General features: G+C 52.2%; 1 protein-coding gene across 9 annotated transcripts in view; it reads right to left on the bottom strand.

Moving 5' to 3' along the window:
- Positions 1 to 21,744, bottom strand: part of NFIX (nuclear factor I X) — a 94,845-nt gene that overhangs the window by 59,130 nt on the left and 13,971 nt on the right. For 3 of the 9 annotated variants that reach the window (XM_071219212.1, XM_071219210.1, XM_053911679.1), the window contains exon 2: positions 7,520 to 8,051. In XM_071219212.1, coding sequence (XP_071075313.1) covers positions 7,520 to 8,051 — 532 coding nt within the window. Of the gene's footprint in view, positions 1 to 7,519; positions 8,052 to 8,398; positions 8,680 to 9,032; positions 9,135 to 21,744 lie in introns of those variants that run through there. The other 6 variants (XM_053911680.1, XM_071219211.1, XM_053911677.2 and 3 more) reach the window with 6 other exon arrangements.

The following is a 21,744-nucleotide window of genomic DNA, read 5'->3' on the forward strand; positions in this document are numbered from 1 at the left end:
GCTATATTTATCTATCTCTCAGCCCCCCAGCCTCCTCCTCCCGTCTGCCAGCCAGGCCCCGCGGAGCCCCCCTCACCCAGTGGGCACACTTCCCCGTTGTTGACGCCCGTGACCACCTGCCCAAGCCTCGCTCTCCAGGGCTCTCTTCCTGAGCCCCTGCAATCAGGCCTCCCCACAGGCACGACAGCCTTCTCCTGGTACGTCACAGCACACCCACACATGCCTCAGGTATGCACCTGACAGGCACTGGTCTGGGTGTTTCAGCCCCAAACCCTGGGTGGGGCCGGCCCCTGCCTCCTCGCAGCACATCAGGTCTCCGAGGTACTGGCCTGCTCTCAAAGCCCTCCACAAACCACAGGCTGGGTCCTCCGGGAGGGGCGCCCACACTGCAGTGTCCCACCAACTGGTCACCATGGAGAGACAAGACAGGAGGCACGGAGTGAGAGAGCAAGGCTGGGGGACAGGGGCTCATGCCAGGCCTGTGGGCACCATTGCGGCAGGATGCCCGGCTGCTCGGTAGACCTCTCACCCCTGCACTTCGTTCCCTGGTGGAAAGTGGGGAGCCCCAGTCTGTATTTCAAGGCACTATGAATTTTAAAGAAGTGTGCACACTAGAAGGACACCCACCCTCTTCCCATCCAATCAAGAGGAAAACGACAGAATCTGGAATGATAAAGAGAAAATGACAAAGTCAAGGTTCAGGTTCGGAACTATTCAATTCCATACCAGGCCTCTGCCAGGGGACTGCCCTTCCGCATCTCAGACCTTTCTCTACCCAAGCAGCGGGACTCCAACCTGACCCTTCCCACCTTCAGACCCAGCACAGAGCAACAGAACATTTGAAGGTGAATCAATGACTATACCCTAACTGCCCCCACATGCACCTCCTCCTTGCAATTGAGGCGGATAGCCCCCACTTCCCACTCCAGCCCTGTCCCCAGAAGGCCCGCCCTTTGCCTCCAAGCCCCCAACTCAGAAAGGAGTTCCAGGGAGCCGACCCCTCTGAGAACGAAGCAACCCAAATAAAAATTTTAAAACCCAGCAGCTCTTTCTCTCCTGCCCCCTCCCCCTCCACCGGCAAATGAAAACAAACAAGAAATCAAAGAGGCCTTTTGTGTGAGCACCGCGCTGACACGGCTGGGGCCTTTGAAAGGACTTTTGAATCGGACACTGAAGGATAAAATAACTGAAGCGTGGCAGCTCCTGAGACAGGGGGGTGGTGGGACTGATGGGGCAAAGAGAAAAAGGGGTAGGGAGGGAGCCACCTTCTTCCTCGGGCAGAAAGGGGGACGTTCAGCTGTGCCCCCTCCCCAGCTGCTATGAGACGCCAGAACAGAGGGAGACCGTGGCACAGCCCTCTGCCCCTCTGGCCCACCCTTCCTCGGCACCCCAGGTCTCTGCAACACTGGAAGGTTGCCCAGGTGGGCCCTGCCTCCCTCTTCACAGCCCAGTGGGAGCTGCCCCCGAGGAAGCTCTGCAGGGTCTTCCTTCCCCTCCAGCATGGATCCGTGCAGGTCAAGCCTGCAGGATGGTGCCTCCTATAAGTTATCGTGAGGCCTTCACCCAAACCCTGCAGCCACCAGCAGGAGTCTCTCATTCTTAGAAGGGCCTTGCTCATGGTAGGTTCACCAAGTACATATTTCATGAAAAAGGGAAATCTGACCATCTTTGGCAGTGTCAAAAAGTAAAACCCTCAGTAAGTCCTTCTGTAGGTCTGACCCCAACCCTCCTGCTGCAGAGTGGCCCATTTCCTCTGGGTTGGCTGCGGAGCACAGCTGGTCAACATGCCCCGGCTTACAGGTCCCCTCTGGTTTATGCATGGCCCACACTCTGCCAGTTTAAGCTCAGACAAGGGTGGTTCTTTTCTTCCTTGAACTACAGCTTCCAACTCAGCCAGCTGAGTGAGCACTCCACCAAGACGCCCTGTGCATCGCAGCCAGCGAGGGACCTCTGACTGGTTGGGCGGTGGACATGCCATAGACAGAGGGAGGGGAGCAGATGGTCAAGGGAGTTCCACAACGAGACCAAGCTCAAGGACAGGGTCTGGGCATTTCTGATCTCCTCCTTGGGGTCACAATGCCTCTGAGGTCAGCCTGAGGGCCATCACACTTCCACTCCATTCAGAGCCAGGCACCCCATGACACCTCACCAGAGCAAAGGCAGCCTGGGCTGGCTTCACAAGTGTGTGACTTGGGCAGTTGCACAGGCCCCATGCTTGCTATAATTAATGCTCTAACTGTTGTCGCGTTGCAATTTCTAATCATTTTGAACGAGGAGCCCCATATTTTCATTTTGCATGGGGCCCCACAGATTACATAGCTGGAAGGCCCTGCAAATCTTGTAGCAGCTGCCATTGGGATCTGATCGCGCCACCGCCTGCAGTTTCTGTGTTTAATAGGGAACTCTCCAGTTTAAGAAGGCCTCCAGGTGACCAAAAAGGCAAGGGTGAGGGTGCAAGAAGTTGTGTCAAATGCAGGAGGCACAAGAGAATAGCAAGTTTAGCCTGGAGCAGAAACAGCTTCCTGGGGAGACAGGTAGAAATGAAACTTGAGAGCTTCCTTCAGCATTCGAAAGGCTGCGTGTCACACCTGGGTTGTCCCTTAAGACAGAGAAATAGGACCTACAGGTAAAGGCAAGAAGAAGACAGCCTTAGGCTCACAACATCATAACAATAACCCCGGCAGCCGCTTGCCTGCACTGCAGCCTCCTCGGAGTTAGATGAACAGAGAATTTTACAGCCAAAGCTGAACAGTAGTGACATCTCTTCCAGGGTGTTCTATGGGATTAAGAGTACTCCGCTTTCTTTCTCACTTTATGAATCTGGTTCCTGGGCCCTGCAGTCTCAGCTGGCCCTGGCACCAGATGGCGCTGCCTCAAAAATGAAGACCAGTGGCATTTCTGGGCCTTGAAAAAGGAGGCAGTGGGTGAGGTGGCACAGTGACCATTCCAGGGGTTAGCTCCTCCCCGCAGAAGGCAGCTGGTTCTCCTGTGGCCCTTCCCACGCATTCACACTAAAGCCACCAGACTGGCCGAACGTCCAGCAAAGGCCTGGGGCAGCATCGCTGGCATCAGCCATATCTTGGCATGGCTGACGTGCCAAGCAATGGCTTCCACTACCAAGGAAGGAAGAAGACCAGAAGCCCTCTCTCAGCCCCGCAAACCTGTGCTTACAGCAAAGTGCCAAGCCCTGAAGCCAAGAGCGAAGACCAGGGATATGTCATACCTGAGAAGGACGACCTTGCACTTGAAAAAGTTCACTTAGACAAATCGTCAGGTGCTAATCCATTTGCTTCCACAGGTAAGGCCTGGAGGTGAGGGGGGAGGCAGAATCTCCTTTCCTGGCAGTGAGTTCACTGACCGACCCAGGGAGCGGAGCCTGTGGAGTCCAGATAGGAAAGCCCTCCAGGACCAATGACGGGGCTCCTTCAACAAGAACCCAAAAACTGCCAGGAAAGAAACAAGAGGAAGGAGGAAGAAGAGGAGGAGGAGGATCACCTAGAGATTATGAGTCTGGAAAGACAGATCAACCCACTGCGATGCATACACCTGATTTGGGTCCCGATCCAGACAGACAAAATCAGGAGATAATGAGGGAAAAGTGAATGACGACTATCTGACCGCACTAAAGAAATTGCTGATTATTTTTAGGTGTGATAGTAGTATTATGGTTATGTTTTTCAAGAATCCTATTCTTTAGAGACACGTACAGAAATATTTATAGATGAAAAGCTACAACGCCTGGATTTTCTTCTAAACAACCCCGCGTGGGTAGGCAGTGGGGGGATGAATAAATGGAGACCGGCCATAAGTCGGCAACTGTTGGCACTGGTGTTGTGGGTTCTGTCCATGCGTGAACTTCTCTGTGATGAAAAAGCTGAGATAAAGAAAGGAGCTGCCACCCAAATGCCTGGACTTCACGGGCCTCCACAGTGACCCGCAGGAAGGATCTGATGGGGAGAAGCTGACATTCCCACTCAATAAATCATTTTACTACTTTCAGATTGTTTTTCTTTCCTAGGTCAGAGCCTAGGTTAGGAAAAGTCAAAGATGCCGGGTCACCTTCAGATCCCTGAAGCTTTGAGATAGTCTACCAGGGCTTCCAGACCAGCTCAACCATCCTTCCTCACACAAGCAGAGGCCTCCTGGCCCCACGTTCCTCTCCAACACTGGCCACCTGTCTTGGGAGTCCCTTCTTGGATGGAAGGACATCATCAGGAACGCACCTCCTCCCCGTGGTGGTGCTCTCTGACCCTGCTCTACTGCAGCCTCCCCTCCTAAATGGGGTAGACAAATGGCAAGATTCCTTCTCAACAGGAAGACCGCCCTCACAGAGGCCACAACACACTGATAGTCTTTTGGACCCATATTCTGGAAGCAGAGCTCCCGACATCCCACTGTGTCCTTTACTCCCTCTCAACCATGCCACCTCTTTTATTTTATGTTTTTATCCTCACCCAAGGACATGATTATTGATTTCAGAGAGAAAGGAAGGGAAGGAGAGAGAAAGGGGGAAAAAACCAATGTGAGAGAGAATCATCGATCAGTTGCCTTTCACACATCCTGACCAGGAAACAAAACCGCAACCCGGGGCATGTGCCCTGACTGGGAATCAGACCTGCAAGCTTTTGGTGCACAAGACAATGTTGAACCAACTAAGGCACCAGGCCAGGGCAACGATGCCACCTCTTGAAGTTTCACGTGGGGCAGAACAAGGGCTCAAGAAGGCCACAAATGACAACGGCACCTAGAGGCAAAGCCACCCCCCACCCCCACGCTTTCCACCAAGTCAAGTTGGCTTGTCATCAAACCTGGCACCATTGGTTCAACCCAGATCGGGTTTTTCAGCCCAGTTTTAAGGAAAGAAAACACTTCTTTTAGAGTCCAAAGTAACTCTTGTCTGAGCTCTTGCCACACTGCCACCCTCCCCCGCCCAGTTTATGCTGGGAGGAAGGAGCACAGCTGCAGGTGTGAGCATGGAGGCTATGCTGTTAGACTGATGATGCCCTTTGGGTGCTCAGCCAGAAGGCATTTCCTAGCAAACTGGGATCGCCAGGAGAAGCCGTGCCTGTTCCACACCACCCCGAGACCACCTCCCCAAGGCCCAATGGTGGCCCATGCCGCACCAGTTCACCCCACTCTTTCAGTAAGGCACACTTGAATTAAAGCAATTCCAGCAAGAAAAGCCTTCACTGAAATTCTCTGGAGCCCAGGGACCTGAATTATAGACAAATTATGAAAAGCACTCAGTTCTCCACTCAGCTTTTGTCAAGGAACTCAGCCAGGACAGAGGTGGCCACACTGCATGCGGTGGTGGGGCAGGAATTCACTCATATTCCTGCGCTAATGATCTCATTACAGCCGGGGGTGGGCAGGGGCACCTCTCTTCTCCCGACATCTGCCTGGTCAGTTCAGGAGCCAGAGTGCTGGCCAGGAAACAATCTCTTTCCTCACACGAACTTCATCCTACCTCAGCCCCATCCATGCTGGCAGCAATCAAGAATTTGGCCTAAAAGAAAAGAGGCCAGGAAAACAGCTCAGCTCCAGGGACCCACGTAGAGAGCAAGGTAGGAGGAAACCAGCTCGGGAGGAAGACAGAGTATTGATTTCTGTCTTCGAGAGCCTATTTCTAAACACGAAAGGCACAGAATCCCCTTGTGGAGGAGCTACCTGACAGACAAGCCTTCCCCAGGCCACCGCCAACACCACCAGGCACACACCCACCCACTCTGACTTGCTGTGTAGACAGAGAATGAGGGGTAACTTTATAAATTTTCTGTAGTCTCTTTTTCAGAAAGAAAAAGGACGAACAAGGGAGAAGACTGGCAGTTGGTGATTCTTCATGAGGGTTCACAATAGTCGCACAGGGACAGGTACAGGCCTAGAAAAATCCACAGAGGGAGGTAGAGTGGGGAGGGGGTTCCACTATCTCTAACCAACTACACAAGCCATCTCTCAGAGCAAGAGAAAATGAGCAAGAAGAGAGGCCTCAAATACCACCTTTTCCTCCCCAGAGTTCTCCAACATATAAACTCTCAGTCGAGGTTACATTCCTGACACAATGCTGAAAACTCCCCCGAATTTCATTTCTGCATTAAATTTATACCGCTCCTCCCAACTTCCCAAACAGGCAAGTGGGTGACCACAGCAGAAAAGTGAGTTGCTTTTCTTTTTTGTGAATGAACAGGAAGGAAGACACACATGCTTGCCTTGCGAGGAAAGAACATTCACTAGAGTTGAAGTTAAGCCACATTCTCTTATATTCGCATAAAGAGAGAAAGAAGGAAAACAAGGGGAAAAAATACTGGAATGGTGGAAAGGAAAACACACACACACACAGAGAAAGGTTTGGTAGCCCTCTCATTACAAGTTGGTTGGGTATAATGTAAACACACTTCTGCCTTGCTTAATCACAGAGTGCCGCCCATTTAGGTTTCAAAGGCGGCAGTAAATTGGGCGTAGCTGAGTGGAGGCTAAAAATTAACCAGCCATCTCTGTTTCAATTTGTAAGAAAACAAAAGCGGAAAGAAATTATAAAAAGGGAAAGGAAAGGGGGGGGGGAAAGGAACAGAGGAAGAAAACTGAACCACCCTGATCCAAAATGCCGAGTAAAATTGGAAAAGCAAAGAGAATTGGAACTACTTGGAACACAAAAGGAAAAGGAAATTTTAGTTGGCTTTTTTTTTTCTGACTGTTTGTTTGCTTCTTTAAGACCTCTTCCCTGCTCCCTGCCATGCTTGTGACCCAGAGCACCTCACTGCCCCCCAGCAGCGGTGGGTGCTGTGCATGGGCTGTGGGCACCCATCCTGGGGTCTGGCACTTCAGTCAAAAAGAAACACAGTGAAGGGGAAGAGCATAAGGAATCTCACACTCCTTTTTACTCGCTGTGAAATCAAATGACTTTCTTACTTTCCGACAGCCAAACCCCAGACCCAAAGGCTCCTGCCTGGGCATCTGGGCCCCAGAATCAGCCCGCTTCTGCCTTCTCTCCTCTTTCCTATTCATTCTGTCTCATATCCGGAGGTTTTACACGCCCCTCTCCACCGAACTGCTGCCCAGCCCGCTTGTGCCAAATCCCCAGAACTTGAGGGGAAACAGTAGGAAAGCCAGCACCTGCCCCCGATCTTTTTTGACTTATTTTAAATCAGAGCAATGAGTGATTTTGGCGGGGGGGGGGGCGGGGGAGTGGTGGCATTCATCACAAACTCTCACCATCATGGGTAATTCTGGGACATCACGGCCCCAGTCCTAAGATCTGCAATGTCTTTTGAGTACGATGAGTCCTCCAAAGAGGGAGATGCACAAACATCAGGACTGTGGCATGGGAGCCAAGAAGGAAGAATAGAGAGGGTGGAAGGAAACAGAAGAAGGAAAAAAGTGAACATCAAAAGTGCTGCAGGCCTCTGCAGGAGAGGCGCCCAGGGTAGGCCCATTGGGTGTATCATTTGGACAGAGGAGGAACAATAAACAGGACAAATGCCAGCAAATGAAATAAAATGGGGGGGTGCTGAGAATGACCTACCCGGAGTGTGGACAAAGTAAGCCAGATAAAGATCCAGTTCTTTGATTGTGACTCCAATGTGATGTGGCTGGACGCACAGGCCGGGGTTCGAGCACTGGGGCGACTTGTAGAGTCGCTCCCCATCAGTACTTTCCAGGGGGATCCCCTTAAACAAAATCACCATGACCAGGTCCAGCCGCCACACCTTGTCGGCCTGGCGCAGGCAGTCAATCCGCCGGATCTTGCCCTTCTGGTCGGGGTTGGAGAGCACGCAGCAGGGGGGCTTCTTGCCTGTGATGGTCAGCACAAAGTCCTCCCGGAACTCGGGCCGGATGTCTTTGCGCAGCTTGGCCAGCAGCCGGGATGCCCACTTCTGCTTGATCTCCGGTTTCTCGCCCAGCAGCTCGTCCTTCACCGCTCGCTCCTCGTCCTTCGACATCCGCTTCTCGTGCTTTTTGAAGTACTTGCGCTTCCGCGCCTGCAGGTTGAACCAGGTGTAGGAGAAGGCGCGGACGTGAGGCAGCAGCGCCTCGATGAACGGGTGGAACTCATCCTGCAGGCGGCAAGCCGGGAGCATGCGGGGCGAGGGAGGACGGGAGGAGGGGAAGACGGGGTTAGAGGGAAAAAGAAAAGGAGAAAAGAAGCGTTAGACGGGGACACAGAAGAAATCCCCTTTTCCTCCTCCTCCCACCCACGATAATTTCCTCTTGCGATTGTTCTAGGAAAGTGTGGTCTGGAGGCACCGCCAACCCAGCCAGCGGCTTGCTCCCATCTCAGCCTCAGCAGCCAGACAGAGGCACCCGAAGCCTGAACACACACCTATTCGCTCGCTCTCTCTCTCTCTCACTCACGCGCACACACACACACAAGCGCGCACAGACAACGTTGCCGTCCACACACACACGCTGCTGGTATCCCGGCCAGGCTCTGTCGCGCCCATGACATCTCCATGCTCTATCGCAGCCTCGCACTCGTGTCAGCTCGCCCTGACGCGGTGCCCGGTCTGCACGGACGCCCGTGCACGCACACACGCGGGGCGTGTGGGTGCCGCCTCGCTCCCCAACGCCGGTCGGTTTTCGGCCACCCCCAAGAAGAGAGAATATGACATCGATCGCCAGCGAGCGAGTGAGGAACCGGTTTTGACTTCCCCCTCCCCAGCCTGTTTTCATTCTCCTCTCCTGCTCCAATTGGAACATCCACCCCAGAATTTTTAAAAATCAGATCTAAATCCTAAATATGTGATTCCAGCTTTGTTATCGACACCAATACTAATGTTAATCACAGTAATAAGGAACAAAACACTTCTTGTTAGCACAAATAAGGTGGTTGTCTCTACCACATTAGGGTTAAAAGCTACGCGGGGCGTCCTGCGCCCCGTCCCCACTGACCCCTTCACCCTCTTCCCGCTCAGTCAGGTGACAGAGGGCTGGGTTCTCGCTTTTGGGGTTTTTTTTTGTTTGTTTGCTTGTTTTCAGTTTAAATAATAATTGATTTCTGTTTACAGAAATAAAACTGGAAAAAAATAAATAATTACCATTGATCTGAAGCACCCGGCAAAGCCCAACGCCCGATTCTGAGCTTCTGGACTCAACAGAGTTGTGAGTTGGGGGCGGGTGGGGGGAGGGGGGAAGGAGGAGCAGGGGAGGAAGGTAAATGTTTTAAAGGGGGTTATTATTGGTGTTCTGGGGAATAGGGGCCGGGCTTGGGTGGATTCTCAAACCCTTTCCCCTCCCCCCCCATGCTACATTGCACAGAAGGGGGAAATTAATATATTTTTTTGAAAAGGAGCAAAAAGAAAGAAAGGTCAGGGATAGCAAGCAGAGAGAGGGAGCGAACCGGTTGCCACATACGCCAGGTAAACAAAAGCAAACAAATTTTTTTTTCAATTTCACCCCTCCAGTGAAGGATGTGCATCCTCCTCCAGTTTAAGATAAAAAGAAAATACACAAAAATTTAAAATCAAAACCTACCTCCCAACACCCCCTCCCCAACCCATAACACACCCTACCTACCCCACCCCTGTGCAAAACAAAACAAAAACAAAAACCAGGAGAGGGAAAAGCAGCAGCTGAAGAAAAAGGCTTTCGGCTTTGGCAGCCGCACAGGGGTGTAAACTTGGAGCTGCCTCCCTCCGCCTCTGAGCCCGATCGCAGGCAAAGAGGGAGCTCGCAGATTCCCGGGGAATAGGACGAGTTCGGACCGGCTGCAGACCGTCGCTGGCAGGCGCCTGCGAGAGAGGGAGCAAGGGCGGGAGGGGAGAAGAGAGAGAAAGAGGGAGAGAGACCAAGGGAGGATGGAGATGGGATGGGGCTGTGTGTGTGTGCTGGTTGGGTTTTGGATTTTTTTTTTTTCTGCTTCTTTTCTCTTTCTCTCTCAAACTCCCTCTCTCTCTCCCCTTTCATGCTCAATCCCCATCCATTTGCTCTTGCCAAAGCCAGTAAAAGGGGGGGGGGGGGGGAGAGAGAGAGAGAGAAGGAGAGAAGGATCCACCTATTTGGCAATGAGACATCCTCCAGCAGCCAATGGCTGCGTCCAAGGGGAGGAGGGAACGGAGCGAGCTGGGAGGGTGGGGAGAGCCCCCGGCAGTTGGAGACCAAAAACAATTTGCCCAATCGACAAGTTCACGTCTAATGAACAAGCAAAGTCCAGCAGTTATGAATTTTTCATTCCAGGCTCCCACTCGGGTCCATTTGGCAGCGGCCACCAGCAAATTTGGAGGGGTTGGGGTGGGGGCTAGGATGGAGGAAGACTCGGAATTTTTTTCTTTCTTTTTTTTTTTTTTTTTTGAGCCAGAAAAATAAATAAATAAAGGCCTGACTCCGGGCAGGCTGGCGGGCGGGAGCCCCAGAAGGCCTTGGAGAAAGCAGCTGCGCCTTCTCTCTGTGTTTTGGTTTCAGTCTCTTTCTCTCAAGCCCCACATACTCTCTCTTTTTCTGGTATCATTTCTTTTTTTATTTATGGAGTGCACAGGGGCTCGTGGAAGTTTTCCTCCCCGGTCATACACACAAGCGGTGCTATGAATAGAAAGAGAAGAAAGAGAGCTCGGAAAGTGTCGATGCCAGCAGCACTTCCAGGGCAGGGACCTGGTGGCCAGGGTGCGGCCACCCGAGCCACCCCTCCGTCCTGGGGCTGCCGCTCTCAGGAGCACTCCTAGACCAGGCTGCCCCACCAGCACCCCGCAGTCCCCCTCCCCAGCCCCCAGTGAACGTGGCTGCCTCCCTGGGCCCACACCCAGCCACGCAAGCTCCATTAACAGGGATGAGAGATGCCAACGCAACGCAGCTCGGCTGGAGAAACGGCAACAGTTTATGAAAATAGCCTCCTGTCACAGAGCTCTGCTGACGCTGACGAGCACTCCATGCAGCCACAAACACAACAGCCAACCCCAGAGAAGTGACAAAGGCAGGAAGATGGACACTACTTCCCAACACAGCCACTGAGTCCTGCTGCTGCCTCCCACCACCTAGATGCTTTCTCCAGCTCTGCCCCCTTCACTTGACCCGTGCTTAGTGTTCCTTGGTTGGAGGAGGGGGAACACTTTCACCTGCCCCCAAGTCAATTCATACGAAAGGGCCCGAATCATAGGGAGCAAGGTGCAAGAGCATAAAATGAGAAAACTACATGACAGAAAGAGAGCTAAGAAAGGAAACAACAGAACAGAAAGGAAAGGGCTCCTTCAGGAAAAGTGAAACAACCTTAGGGAAACCAAGTCACAGTAAAGAGGGCCCCCCCACCCCAGCAGGGGGCTCCTGTGTCTGTACTTTCCTCCCAGGCAGGGCTGAAGGTAGTCGGTGACCCAGGGCCTCTCCACGGGGTTCTCTCTGGGAGGGGCTGCTGAGCAGCCATGCCTTAGGCCTTGGAAAAGCAGTAAGAGCACAGTTATTAAAGAAAGCAGACGGAGAACACAGACAGAGAACACACACAGGGAGAGACTGACCCTGCTCTAAACCATCCCTACAGCTGCCCTCTCCCAAGGCGAGAGGCTCAGCCCTCAGCTGGCAACCGAAAAAAGGTCACTGCTCACTCCTGCCCCTTTCTTCCCCATCTGAAACCCTGTGATCTGTGGCCTTTATGCTCTGAGGAAAGGTTCCCGGAAGAACGTGGGGAGTGTGCAGAAACAAAACACGCAGCCCCTGGGCTGGCGCTAAACCCTGACAATGGGAAAGGTGCCGCCCAGGACCTGGGACCCCAGTCTGGGCCCGGATGGTGTGGTGTGAGCTCAGTGCTGACCCCGACAGACAGGCAGTTAGAGGTGAGAGAGTTGGAGGTAGGTGTCATTGAGGACAGGCCTCTTAGGTTGGGATTCAATAATTGATGTCATGTTAATAACTGGCTTTGGTCCAACTAGCCAAAGATGTTAGCTGAGTGACATAAGATACTCTCCATCTTGAGAGAAACGATCTTACTTTCTAAAGTCAAGAGGAGACAAGTGAGTTTATGTTTGGCTCAGGGTGTTTTTCTGGTATTTTGATTTACAGTGAATATTAGACACCAAACAGGAAATGGCCAACGTGAGCCGCCTGGAGAATTCGGCCATGTTCAGTCTCATAGACCACAGTGCGGGGTGGAAGAGACACACTGAACGTGGTCGATTCTGAATCTGGTGGTACAACTGGGTAGGGGGTGGGAAGATGGCAAATGGAAGTATCCACGTGAAAGTTAGGAAAACAGGAGATCCCTGATTCGATCCTGGATGGAGGGAAGGGTCAAAGGTCGATGGAGAGACTGGATTGAGAAGTGGCTCAGGAGGGCCAGTGGAGTGCCTCAATGGGGCCTCGGAGACCCACGCAGAGCCCACTGCGCCCCGTCAACCCTCCCATAACAGGCAGAGCAACAGGGTTGTAGAACAATCATCAGTTGTCGCTCTGCCAGTGGCCTTAACCTACAAGGTGGGCAGAGAGGACTCCCAGGCAGTGCTCTTCCCTCGCCCTGAACCACGAGGGTGGAAGAGCAGCCAGGCTATTCGAATGCTTAGGGAGGGAGGGCAGAAGGTCTCCCTCTCTCTCTCCTGTGGGCACACACAGAGAAGAATCTCACTCAGGTTCCATTAGAAACACTTGGCACACACCCCTTCCCCCACCCCTGCAGCCCCCCTCTCCTGCATGCCACTGGTGGCTGCTCTAGGCCCTGGACACGCCCCTCAGGAGCGCCAGACAAAAGAGGACTGTCCCCCTTTTGTTAAGAGAGTGGAGGCTCCTGTTGGAAGATTACCTGTCCCAGACCCAGACTCCTTCCCTGCTGCCCTCCTGCCACCCCTTCCCCCCTACAAGGAGCTCACACTCTCAGTACCCTGTCCCAGCCCAGAGTCAAGACAAAAACCCCTCTGATAATTCCAGGCTCTTCAGGGAGTTCAAGGGTTCAGGGGATGGAGGGAGCAAGGGGACAGCTAGGCACTGAAGAAGGACAGGGGAAGGGGGAATAGAATGAGAAAAAACAGCCAAAACCAGACAGGAAAGGAAGCCAGTGATTCTGGGTGACAGTAGCGAGGGGAAAAAAATAAAGACAGCAAGGGGAAAATATAAAGGGAAAGCAGGAAAATTTGGGGGTACTTTCCCCATTTAAAAGAAAAATCTAAAAGCCAGATATAAGACTTTAAAAATTCACGTGGGCTTTACAGAGAGCAATTTTTCTGCCTTTGTAAGAGAAAGGCCTCTCTTGTTATTGTCACGTATATAGAATTTGATTTAAAAAAAAAAAAAAAGCAACAGTTTTCACTGAAACATTTCTAAAATACCCATGCTGGTCTCAGCCATCGCTCAGAGAAATGTGCCCGGACAAGGAAGGATTGAGCAGACTGCTAAGAGGACAAGAGAGAGGATGAAAAACAGAAAGAAACCAAGCCTAGAAAGAGAATACCAAGCTAGACTTAAAACTGCAAAGAGAGGACAAAGGTGGAGGGGAAATGAGCAAGGAGAAAAAACAAGGGCTCTGGGACAGAAGAAAAAAAAAAAAAAAAGCTGAGGAAAATGACCGCTTCCGTCTCAAGAACGTGAAACATGTGGTTTTCCAAAACCCCACAAAACAAATGAGGCCTTGTAGATTATTTAAGGGAAAATAGAAAAATACATACAGAACCTCACTCACACATACACAGTATTCAAAAGTCTTCGAGGAAACAAATAATTTGCCCAGCCTGAGATAGGCTTCTTAACTGGCCCATACAGGCCAGCAGTGAGACATCTGGAAGCACAAGAAGTTATATCTTTAAAGGTAGGGCCACTGTTTCGAGGCCTCTTTATCTTAAAAAAAGTCCTATTTATCCACATCCTGCTTGCTTTAAGGCCTAGATTTATTTTTTTAGACCCTGGACACTGCTAATTATACATATATATCCATGCTAATTTGGATAACTACACACAGTTAGTGCAAATAACTGACAAAGCCTACATAGAATTACCAGATATTTCAGTATCCATTTTACTACCGAATGTCGGCAGCCTGGGTGAAAAAGGACGAAGGAAATTCTAAAAGGCCACAAACAGAATCCTGGTTAGTCTGCTCTAGTCTGCCCAATTCCTGGCATTTTATAATTTAGCCTTGGCCCAAACCAAAAAAGCAGACTTTGACTTCGTATCTCTGAGGTCTCCCATCTTGTCCCACAGAAGGAGGGACACCAAAAGGCAGGGGCAGAGATGGAGAGAGAAACTGTAGGCAGAAAAAGAAAGGGGCCCGGGGCTGCTTGTCCTAGAGGTGGGTGGGGCCTCCCCTCTGGCAGGGGTGGGGTGGGGGGGCGGGCTGGAAGAGGTTCCTCAGCCAGAGTAAAATCATCCAAGAGTCTGGAAATCCAGGCATGGAAACCAGAAATGCACACTGCGAGGAGGCCCGGAGAATTTGGACAAAGCGGGTTTTTGGCTGCCTTGGGCCTGTTTTTCTCTGCTCAGGAAAGGCAGCCCCAGCACGGTTTTTCAGCGTTTCCATGCAGGCTGAAAGGATTTGCCCCACACCCCGGTGCTGGGTCTAGGACAGGGACTGCCCCAGAACCAGGCTACACACTCCTCTCCCATAAAACTGCCCCCCCTTCCCTTCCTTTTCTCCTCCTGACTACAAGCCGGGAGCGGTGGTCTGGGATCTGGCCAACAGGCAGCCTCATTCTGGCTCTGAACACTACCCTACGCCAGGCACATCTCCCCTCACCCTCCTGGCAGGGAATGAAATAGGGTAGGAACAGGGGACTGGGGGAGACGATCTATTCTCTCTAGTGCAACTGGAAATTGTTTACTTTCACCCTCTACAGGGAATGGGAAACAAAAACCCTAGTCTTTAATTCATTATTTAACTTGAAACTTCCTCGTGTCACCACATAGAAGTAAAAGCTGGGAAGGCCAGAGCCCTCTCCTCCAGCCAAGGGTGGGGGTGGCCACATGGGGATGAGAACCTCCGCAGAATTCGAGGGACAGATGACGGTCAAGGGCTTCCAGGGGCAAGGGCAGTGCAGAGCCTGAGCTTCACCTACCTCCTTGGCCTGGAACGAGTCAGTCCATGGTGGCCAAGGGCTGGGGGAAAAGGAAGAACTCCACAGGCTAGCTTCACAAGTTCCTATAAAGAAGAACTACAAAACTGACCAAAGGCCCGGGAAGGGGAGACTAGCACGTGAAGATGAGGTCTGCACCCAGAACACCATGTAAATATCTGCAGGGCAAGAGAGAAGACCAGAGCAAAAGGCAAAATGTTGAAAACTCGCCGGAGGCCCAGCTGCCAACTGCCGAACCCAGAAAAGGCTTGGGGATTATCCAAGGAAGATGTTCCTCTCCCTCCCCCCACCACCACTCCCCCACCTCTGAGACTCCTCCTGAGACCTCCCCAGGGTCTTGCCAGAGCTCCACCGGGATCTACTCTGAAACCCCTTTGCTTTGCTGGGTTTATTCCTGGGCCATAGGAGAGATCCCCACCACAGGAGAGTAGGCCCAGGTGAGAAAGGAAAGTTTCAGCCCTGGTGCCATAGCCCAGGCTGCACTCCCCACACCCTCGGCCCAGAGAGAGCCTCTTCCTTGCAGTTGCTTCGGCAACCCAACCCGAAGTGCCCAGAGCCCTGGGCAGAGAGCTGGGTGGTTGGAATGAGAACAGCCCGGGGTTTTCACAGCTTCAGGGTTCCGGGGAGCTGGGCGGGCTCTGTCCGGGCAAATGGCTTCCCCAAAATGTACAATTTTAAAAGTTGGAAGACATTTTTCAGTCCCTCAAAATGTATTGCTCCCCACAACTGTTTTATTATCAGGATCATTGCCAAGGAAACCAGAGAATCCTCGAGCGCCTGGTGTCTAACCTCCGCGGAGGCTGGCACCAGGGTGCCCAGGGCTCAGGACCGTGCCTACCTCTCCGCCACAATCCGTTCCTCCGGCTCCCTTTCTTTCTCCCCCTCTCTCCCCCTCTGTGTCCTCCAGCTCCAACACAAACTGTTTGCACGGGAAGTCTCCCTCTATGACCCGATTCAGCACACACAAGAGAAAACTGTGGGCGACAGACCCAACGTCCTAACGAACTTGAGTTAATTAATGCTAAGGAAGAAAAGAGGCGCCTTCGCTCTGTTGAATCACGGTTCACTAGCCCTTTCAGTTTGCTGTGGGTGGAGGAAAAAAAAGAGGCTTTTTGGTTCAAATATTTTTGGGGGGCGAAGGGAAAACAAAAACACCGCAGAAGGGCTGCGGAGGGCGAAGCTGTCAGTACCTGCCTGCCGGGAGGAGCAGAGGCAAGGGCAGCGGGCAGCGGAGTCCTCCCCCAGCTTCTGGCCTGAACTGCTGCCTTAGGAAGGCCAAGAAGGGGGAAAGAAGAGCGAGGGGATTATCAGTTAATTTCAGGCCTATTCAAATAAATTGCTCCAAAAATTAATCTGTCAGACTATTAGATACATATATTTTTTTAAAGCCCAAACCCAACAACTCGACTTGAGCAGAGCCGTGAAAATGTTTTAACAGTGCAGAAAACCGAAGTATGGATGGCACGCATACAAGAAATTTAAGTGTGCAGAAAAAAAAGAAGAGGTGGTAATGGGGGGGGCAGGAAAACAGCTGCAATTTTGCTTTCCAGATGTTGACAGCAAAATGTAATTGGCAAGAAACTTCCCCCTTACCACGTTTTATCCTTTGGTCCTAAGATGGTAAAATCCTACAGCTAGACCTTAGCCTGCAGTCGGTCTGCAGGCACTCCGCACAGCACACGTGGACAGGCCAGGAGGCCTCGTGGGCCATATTCATATGAGCTTTATTATCAGCCCACTAATTTTTACAAGTCCTTCCAACATCCCTTAGCAGGAAGGCCTGAGCAAAGCAAGCTGTAGGACACTCTTATTTAAACTATTATTATTTATTATTATTTAGTAACGCACAGCCTTTACTTTTGAGACTGAGCCTCCCTTCCCTTTTTAAAATAAACTTTTTAACCTAAGCGTTGCACATATAAAGAAGAGCACATAGTTCTAAGTCTGCCGCACGATACATTTTCACAAAGTGAACACACCTGGGTAACCCCACCCAGGTTAAGAAATAAAACATTTTCAGCACGCTGAGTGGGCCTTGAGATTTTAAGCTATAAAGTTGTCGCAATTCATATGCCTTAGAAATAGCTCCTGCCCGCACCAGTAGTGTCAGATTTGAGCACCTATGTACACACACGTGTTATGAAGCATGGTGAACTACTCCTGTGACCCCTGAAAAAGAGTAGTGAAAAGAAGCCCTTGGCCACCTCACTGCTGCAGAGGGGTTCCTGCGCCGCTAGCTGTGCCTGCCCAATTCTGGTGCCGTCAGCAGGCGAACCAACTGTGCAGCGGGGTTAGCACACTAGCAGGGTCTGAAGGCAGGGAAGGACAAACAGGGACCACCGAGCGGAACACCAACCGGCCACAGGCAGGATCAGGGGGCTTTGATATGCGTGACATGTGTGCATCAGGAGGGGAAGGGGCCCCTGAAGAGTCGGGGGTTCGAGAATGAGAACCTGTCAGGGCAAACTGCCCTCAGTCCGGTCCATAAAAGCCTTGCACTGGAGGAGGGGGGTGGCAGCGGCAAGAAGGGGCCAAGAGAGTGAGGGTCCTGGGCTGCGGCTGGGCTGCAGCGAGGAAGGCAGGTCCAGCCCTGTGGCATCTGCCTCCCCCTTCCCTGGCTCCAGCCCCAGCTGGCTCCCCACCTCACTTTCACTGGCACTAAATTTACTTTGTAATTTTAAAATTAAATTTTAAAAAAAGCAGAAAAGAGAAAGCACTTCAAGGCAAAATACCTCCCACAATATCTCTTTGGGGGGAGTTGCTTATGTAAAAAGACGAATGCAAAGGATCACTAAAAAGTCTAAGCACCGAATAACAAGGAAAATAAAAGAGAACACATTTAATTAAAAACACCTGAAGCAAATAAATAAATAAGTTGCTTAGGCACTGCACAGCCCCTGGCACAGTGGGCACCAGCCCCCACCCCCATTTCTTACCCACTTTCCTATCTCTCACGTGCAGCCAGGTCTCCCCCGAGCACTATGGAAGCCCCTTCCCCTTTCTAGCTGTCTACCCCACCCCTGGGGGAAAGGCCAGGGCTGTCTTTTAGTGGCCCATGGGCCAGAGCAAACCTCTGCAACCCTGACAAAGAGCCCCTTCCTCTATTTTCCAAGCCGTGCCAGCGAAGGCCCTGGACCCTGCTCTCCTGCTCCAAATCTAGGCCCGGAGGTGGTGGCACTGCCCTGGGGCTGTGCCAGGCCCATCCCGAGTGGGCTCCCTCCCCTGCCAAGGAAGGTCCCGAGGACCGCATTTTCTTTTCCTATTGCGTATGGAGCTGGGAAGAAAAAACTGTTCAGCTTCATTAAAAGTATGACATGGGATCTGAGCTCTCTGAGCCTGTGATCTTTAGAAACACTTGATTACTTGATCCTTTTGGGGGGGCGGGGTGCCAAGTAGGCGTGGAGATCCCCCCACCGGAATGACTGTCCCACCAGCCCACCGCCTGGGAAACGCGCCCTCGGCTGGCACGGGGGTACCAGGACCCAACTCCTTTCTTCCTTTCTTTCTTTTTTAAATCGCTCTAGTGCAAACCAGGCAGTGGGTCAGGGCCCACAGGCGGGGGAAGGGGAGAGGAGAGGGTTGTCTCTGAAAGAAGGTGAAAAAGGAAAGCGAGGCTCCAACTCCGGGAGAACGCCGCTGCAAGTTTCCCGGCTTGTGCCAGTTTGGGGATTTGCGAATCAGACCGGAGCGGAGGGGAAGGCTGGTGAGAAAAAAGCCCGCATTAAAACTAACCCGTTCTGCCTAAAAGCGCACTTTCCACTCCTAAATAAGACAATGCCGAAGGGAGAGGAAAGACAAGTTATTTCTCACTCTTTAATTATTCCAATGCTTAGCATTATTTTTTTTAAAACCACACACATTAGCCAATGATATATTCTAACCCTCAACAAAGCTGGTATTTTTCTCTGATTACAGACTTCGCCGTGGCAAACCCGGGCTCCGACGACAGAGGCAGCGCAGAAATGCGCTTCTAAACGAGACACGATTTTATTAAAATCATAATAATCCTTGCAATTCTATAGTGCCTTTTCAGCAGCGGAGTCCTAGGTGCTCCATGCCCGGCTCTACCAGGGAACCAGCGACCGAGAGCCCAGAAAAGAGGCAGGAAAGGCTTGCCAGCTCCACGGAGTGCCACGGGCACGTATTTTCCTTTCTTTTTTTAACAGCCTGTTTCCATCATTCAGCCTCCGTCTCACGCTTTTTTTTTAAGTCACAAAACTCTTTTAAATTTTTAAAATGTTGTTTTAAAGAAGGAAAAGATGACCCAAAATAAAAAGGGGGGAAAGGACCTAAGTGTGGTCTGGGGAGTTGCCGCTAGCTTGGGCTGCCTCTGCGTCCAGGCTGCAGAGCACAGGGTGAGCGGCTCGCGTCACCTCCCCCCACGCAGCTGGAGCAGGGCAAGTCGTCTGTACGTGGAAAAGGAAAAGGACCTAACACTACCAACATGAATTTAAGTAATTTGGGTGACAGAAGTCAGGTTTATGACTGGTTTCCAAGGCGGCTAGCTGGGAGGCCTCTGGGTGCTTTCTCTGAAAGTCCAGGGGCTGCAAGAACTCCGGGGGAGCTGGTGGGGACATCAGGGGAACACTAGCCTCCTCTTCCAACAGGTTAAGTCGGTGGGCACACTGGGCAACACGCTTTTCCATCCTCTCCCCCGCCTGCCCAGGAAGTGCTGCAAAGTGGCTGGTAGCAATCAGTGGGGAGGCCTTAGCGCCCCCCAAAAAAGCCTGCGCTGAGAGGGAAGACCATGTTAACCAAAAGGGATCTGGGGGAAATTTTTTTTTTTTAAGTTTCTTGGAAGCTGCGCAACTCCTGCGGCCTGAAGGCAGAGGAGAGGGAAAGGGAAAGCGCATTTTCTGCCACTTAGTCACATTTCTTCCCCATGCTCGCTGGAGGCCAAACGCCCCCAAACCCAGCCAACCCTCCAAACAAACAAAAATCTCCCCTGGTAAATTTCCCCACCCTTATTCCCCAAAATGAGGCAGCTTGGGGATAAATGGAGAGGCTCCTTCTAAGCCTGGGATCGGGAGGCGGGATGTGCACAGTGCAGGGGGGAGGTGGGACCCTCTCCAGGTCTAAGTTCCTAAACTGCCCTCAGATTCTGGAGCATTTATACCCCAAGGTCCCCGGAGTAGCCACAGAATAACAGGGCTCATCAGCACCGATTTCATTTTCAAAGTCATCTGGTGCATTATAGTCAGACATCAGGGTGAGCACAAGAGGAAGAAAACTGAGGCAAAGGCGCCCACGCAACTGGGGGCTGAACCGGCCTAGAGGCCAAAGGCCCCACTCCTTTTGAGCCACTTCTGGCGGCGGCCTTTGATGTGGCAAAGGTCTAGCACTCCACAATGCGAATCAGGGCAGCCCTCAACGCCTGCACAGAGTCCCCTGTGGGTGGAGTCCCCTTTGGGGGTCACGGTGAGGGGCACGGCTGGGGTACTGCGGGTACTGTGAGTGCCTGCGTAGTGCGGGGCCTGAAAGACGCTTTGAGGGACTGCCCCTCCTCCAGGGCCTACGGAGCAGCAACTTCTGCAGCCTCACCTGTCCCCAAAGTTCTTTCACACGCTTTCCCCATGTCCCCTCATCTGCCCGCGGGGGAAGTGGTCCTCACTCCCAGATCAGGAGCCCCTTCCCACATCAGGGGCCTGGTTGCGCCACTTCCCGCCTTTTGCCTCTTTCAATGTGCACTCCTAACTTCGCACAGACCCCGCTTATGCCCCATGGTGCGCTGGGGTCCCAAAGCCCCGCCGTACACACCTTTGCACCTTCGAGGCTGTGCTGTTCCCTCCCACTCCGTGGTTTGAGGTGCAAATGACCGAAATTGTCAGCACCCATGCTCTGCAGGGGGGAAAGCACACAGTCCTCCCACTGCCTGAGCCCAGGAGAGGTTTCCCCACGACCCCCACTCACCCGTGCCTTCCTGCAGGCCTGAGACAATTGCGGCCGGTCTGGGAAATACCACCCATGAAAAAAACACCCGGGAGTGAAAGGAGCCCATAGGCAGCAGGCACCTGCCGACGAGCGCACGCAGGGGCTAGCATACAGAGCATGGGCAGCACGTCTCTGCCAGTTTGCACAGGCACATGAGGTGACAAACAAGTAGACAGGAGAAGCTTCAGAGCCATTAAAGGAGACAAGAAGGGAGGCAGGAGGACCATCTAACTTTCTTTAGCCAGGCTGGGGCATCAAAGCGCAATGGTTGGGGAGTGGGGCCATCTAGGGCATCCTGGCAACACCCCCACCTCCACTCAGTGGTGTGCTTCTATTTTAAGATATCTCACACCCCTTCAAAACCCACCCACACTTGCTTCCTGAGGTCCATGGAGTGTACAGGGAACTGGCCTCCATGCCGCGGTGCACCTGAGGGGAAGGCCAGAAGGGCTGGTAGCTCATAGCCTGAGCTGCCAAGCTGTACTCAGGGGTGCAAATGGAAGTTTCACCCTAGAAGGGGGGGACATTAAATGGCCTCTTTGTGGAGAGGAATTGTGGACCGTCACTCAGGATTAATTTAAGCAGCAACAGCAAACACACCAAAAAGCAAGTATCGCTGCCAGCACCCACCCCCGCCATTGTGTCTCAGGGAGGGCTGTGGGACTCCTCAGCGTGGCTCAGCCTTTCGTGGGGGAGGGTCTCCAGCCTTTAAGAACTTGGAGTGTCCACAGTTGGAAGGGAAAAGACTGCTCCCCACTTGCCCCATGGTCCTGCTTGGTGAAATGGGTTTTGCAGATCTGAGAAAAAGCCGAGTGGGGGTGGTAAAAATCCAAGTACAGCAGAA

The sequence above is a fragment of the Desmodus rotundus genome, chromosome 9 (genome assembly GCF_022682495.2).
Source record: "Desmodus rotundus isolate HL8 chromosome 9, HLdesRot8A.1, whole genome shotgun sequence".
Lineage (NCBI taxonomy): Eukaryota > Metazoa > Chordata > Mammalia > Chiroptera > Phyllostomidae > Desmodus > Desmodus rotundus.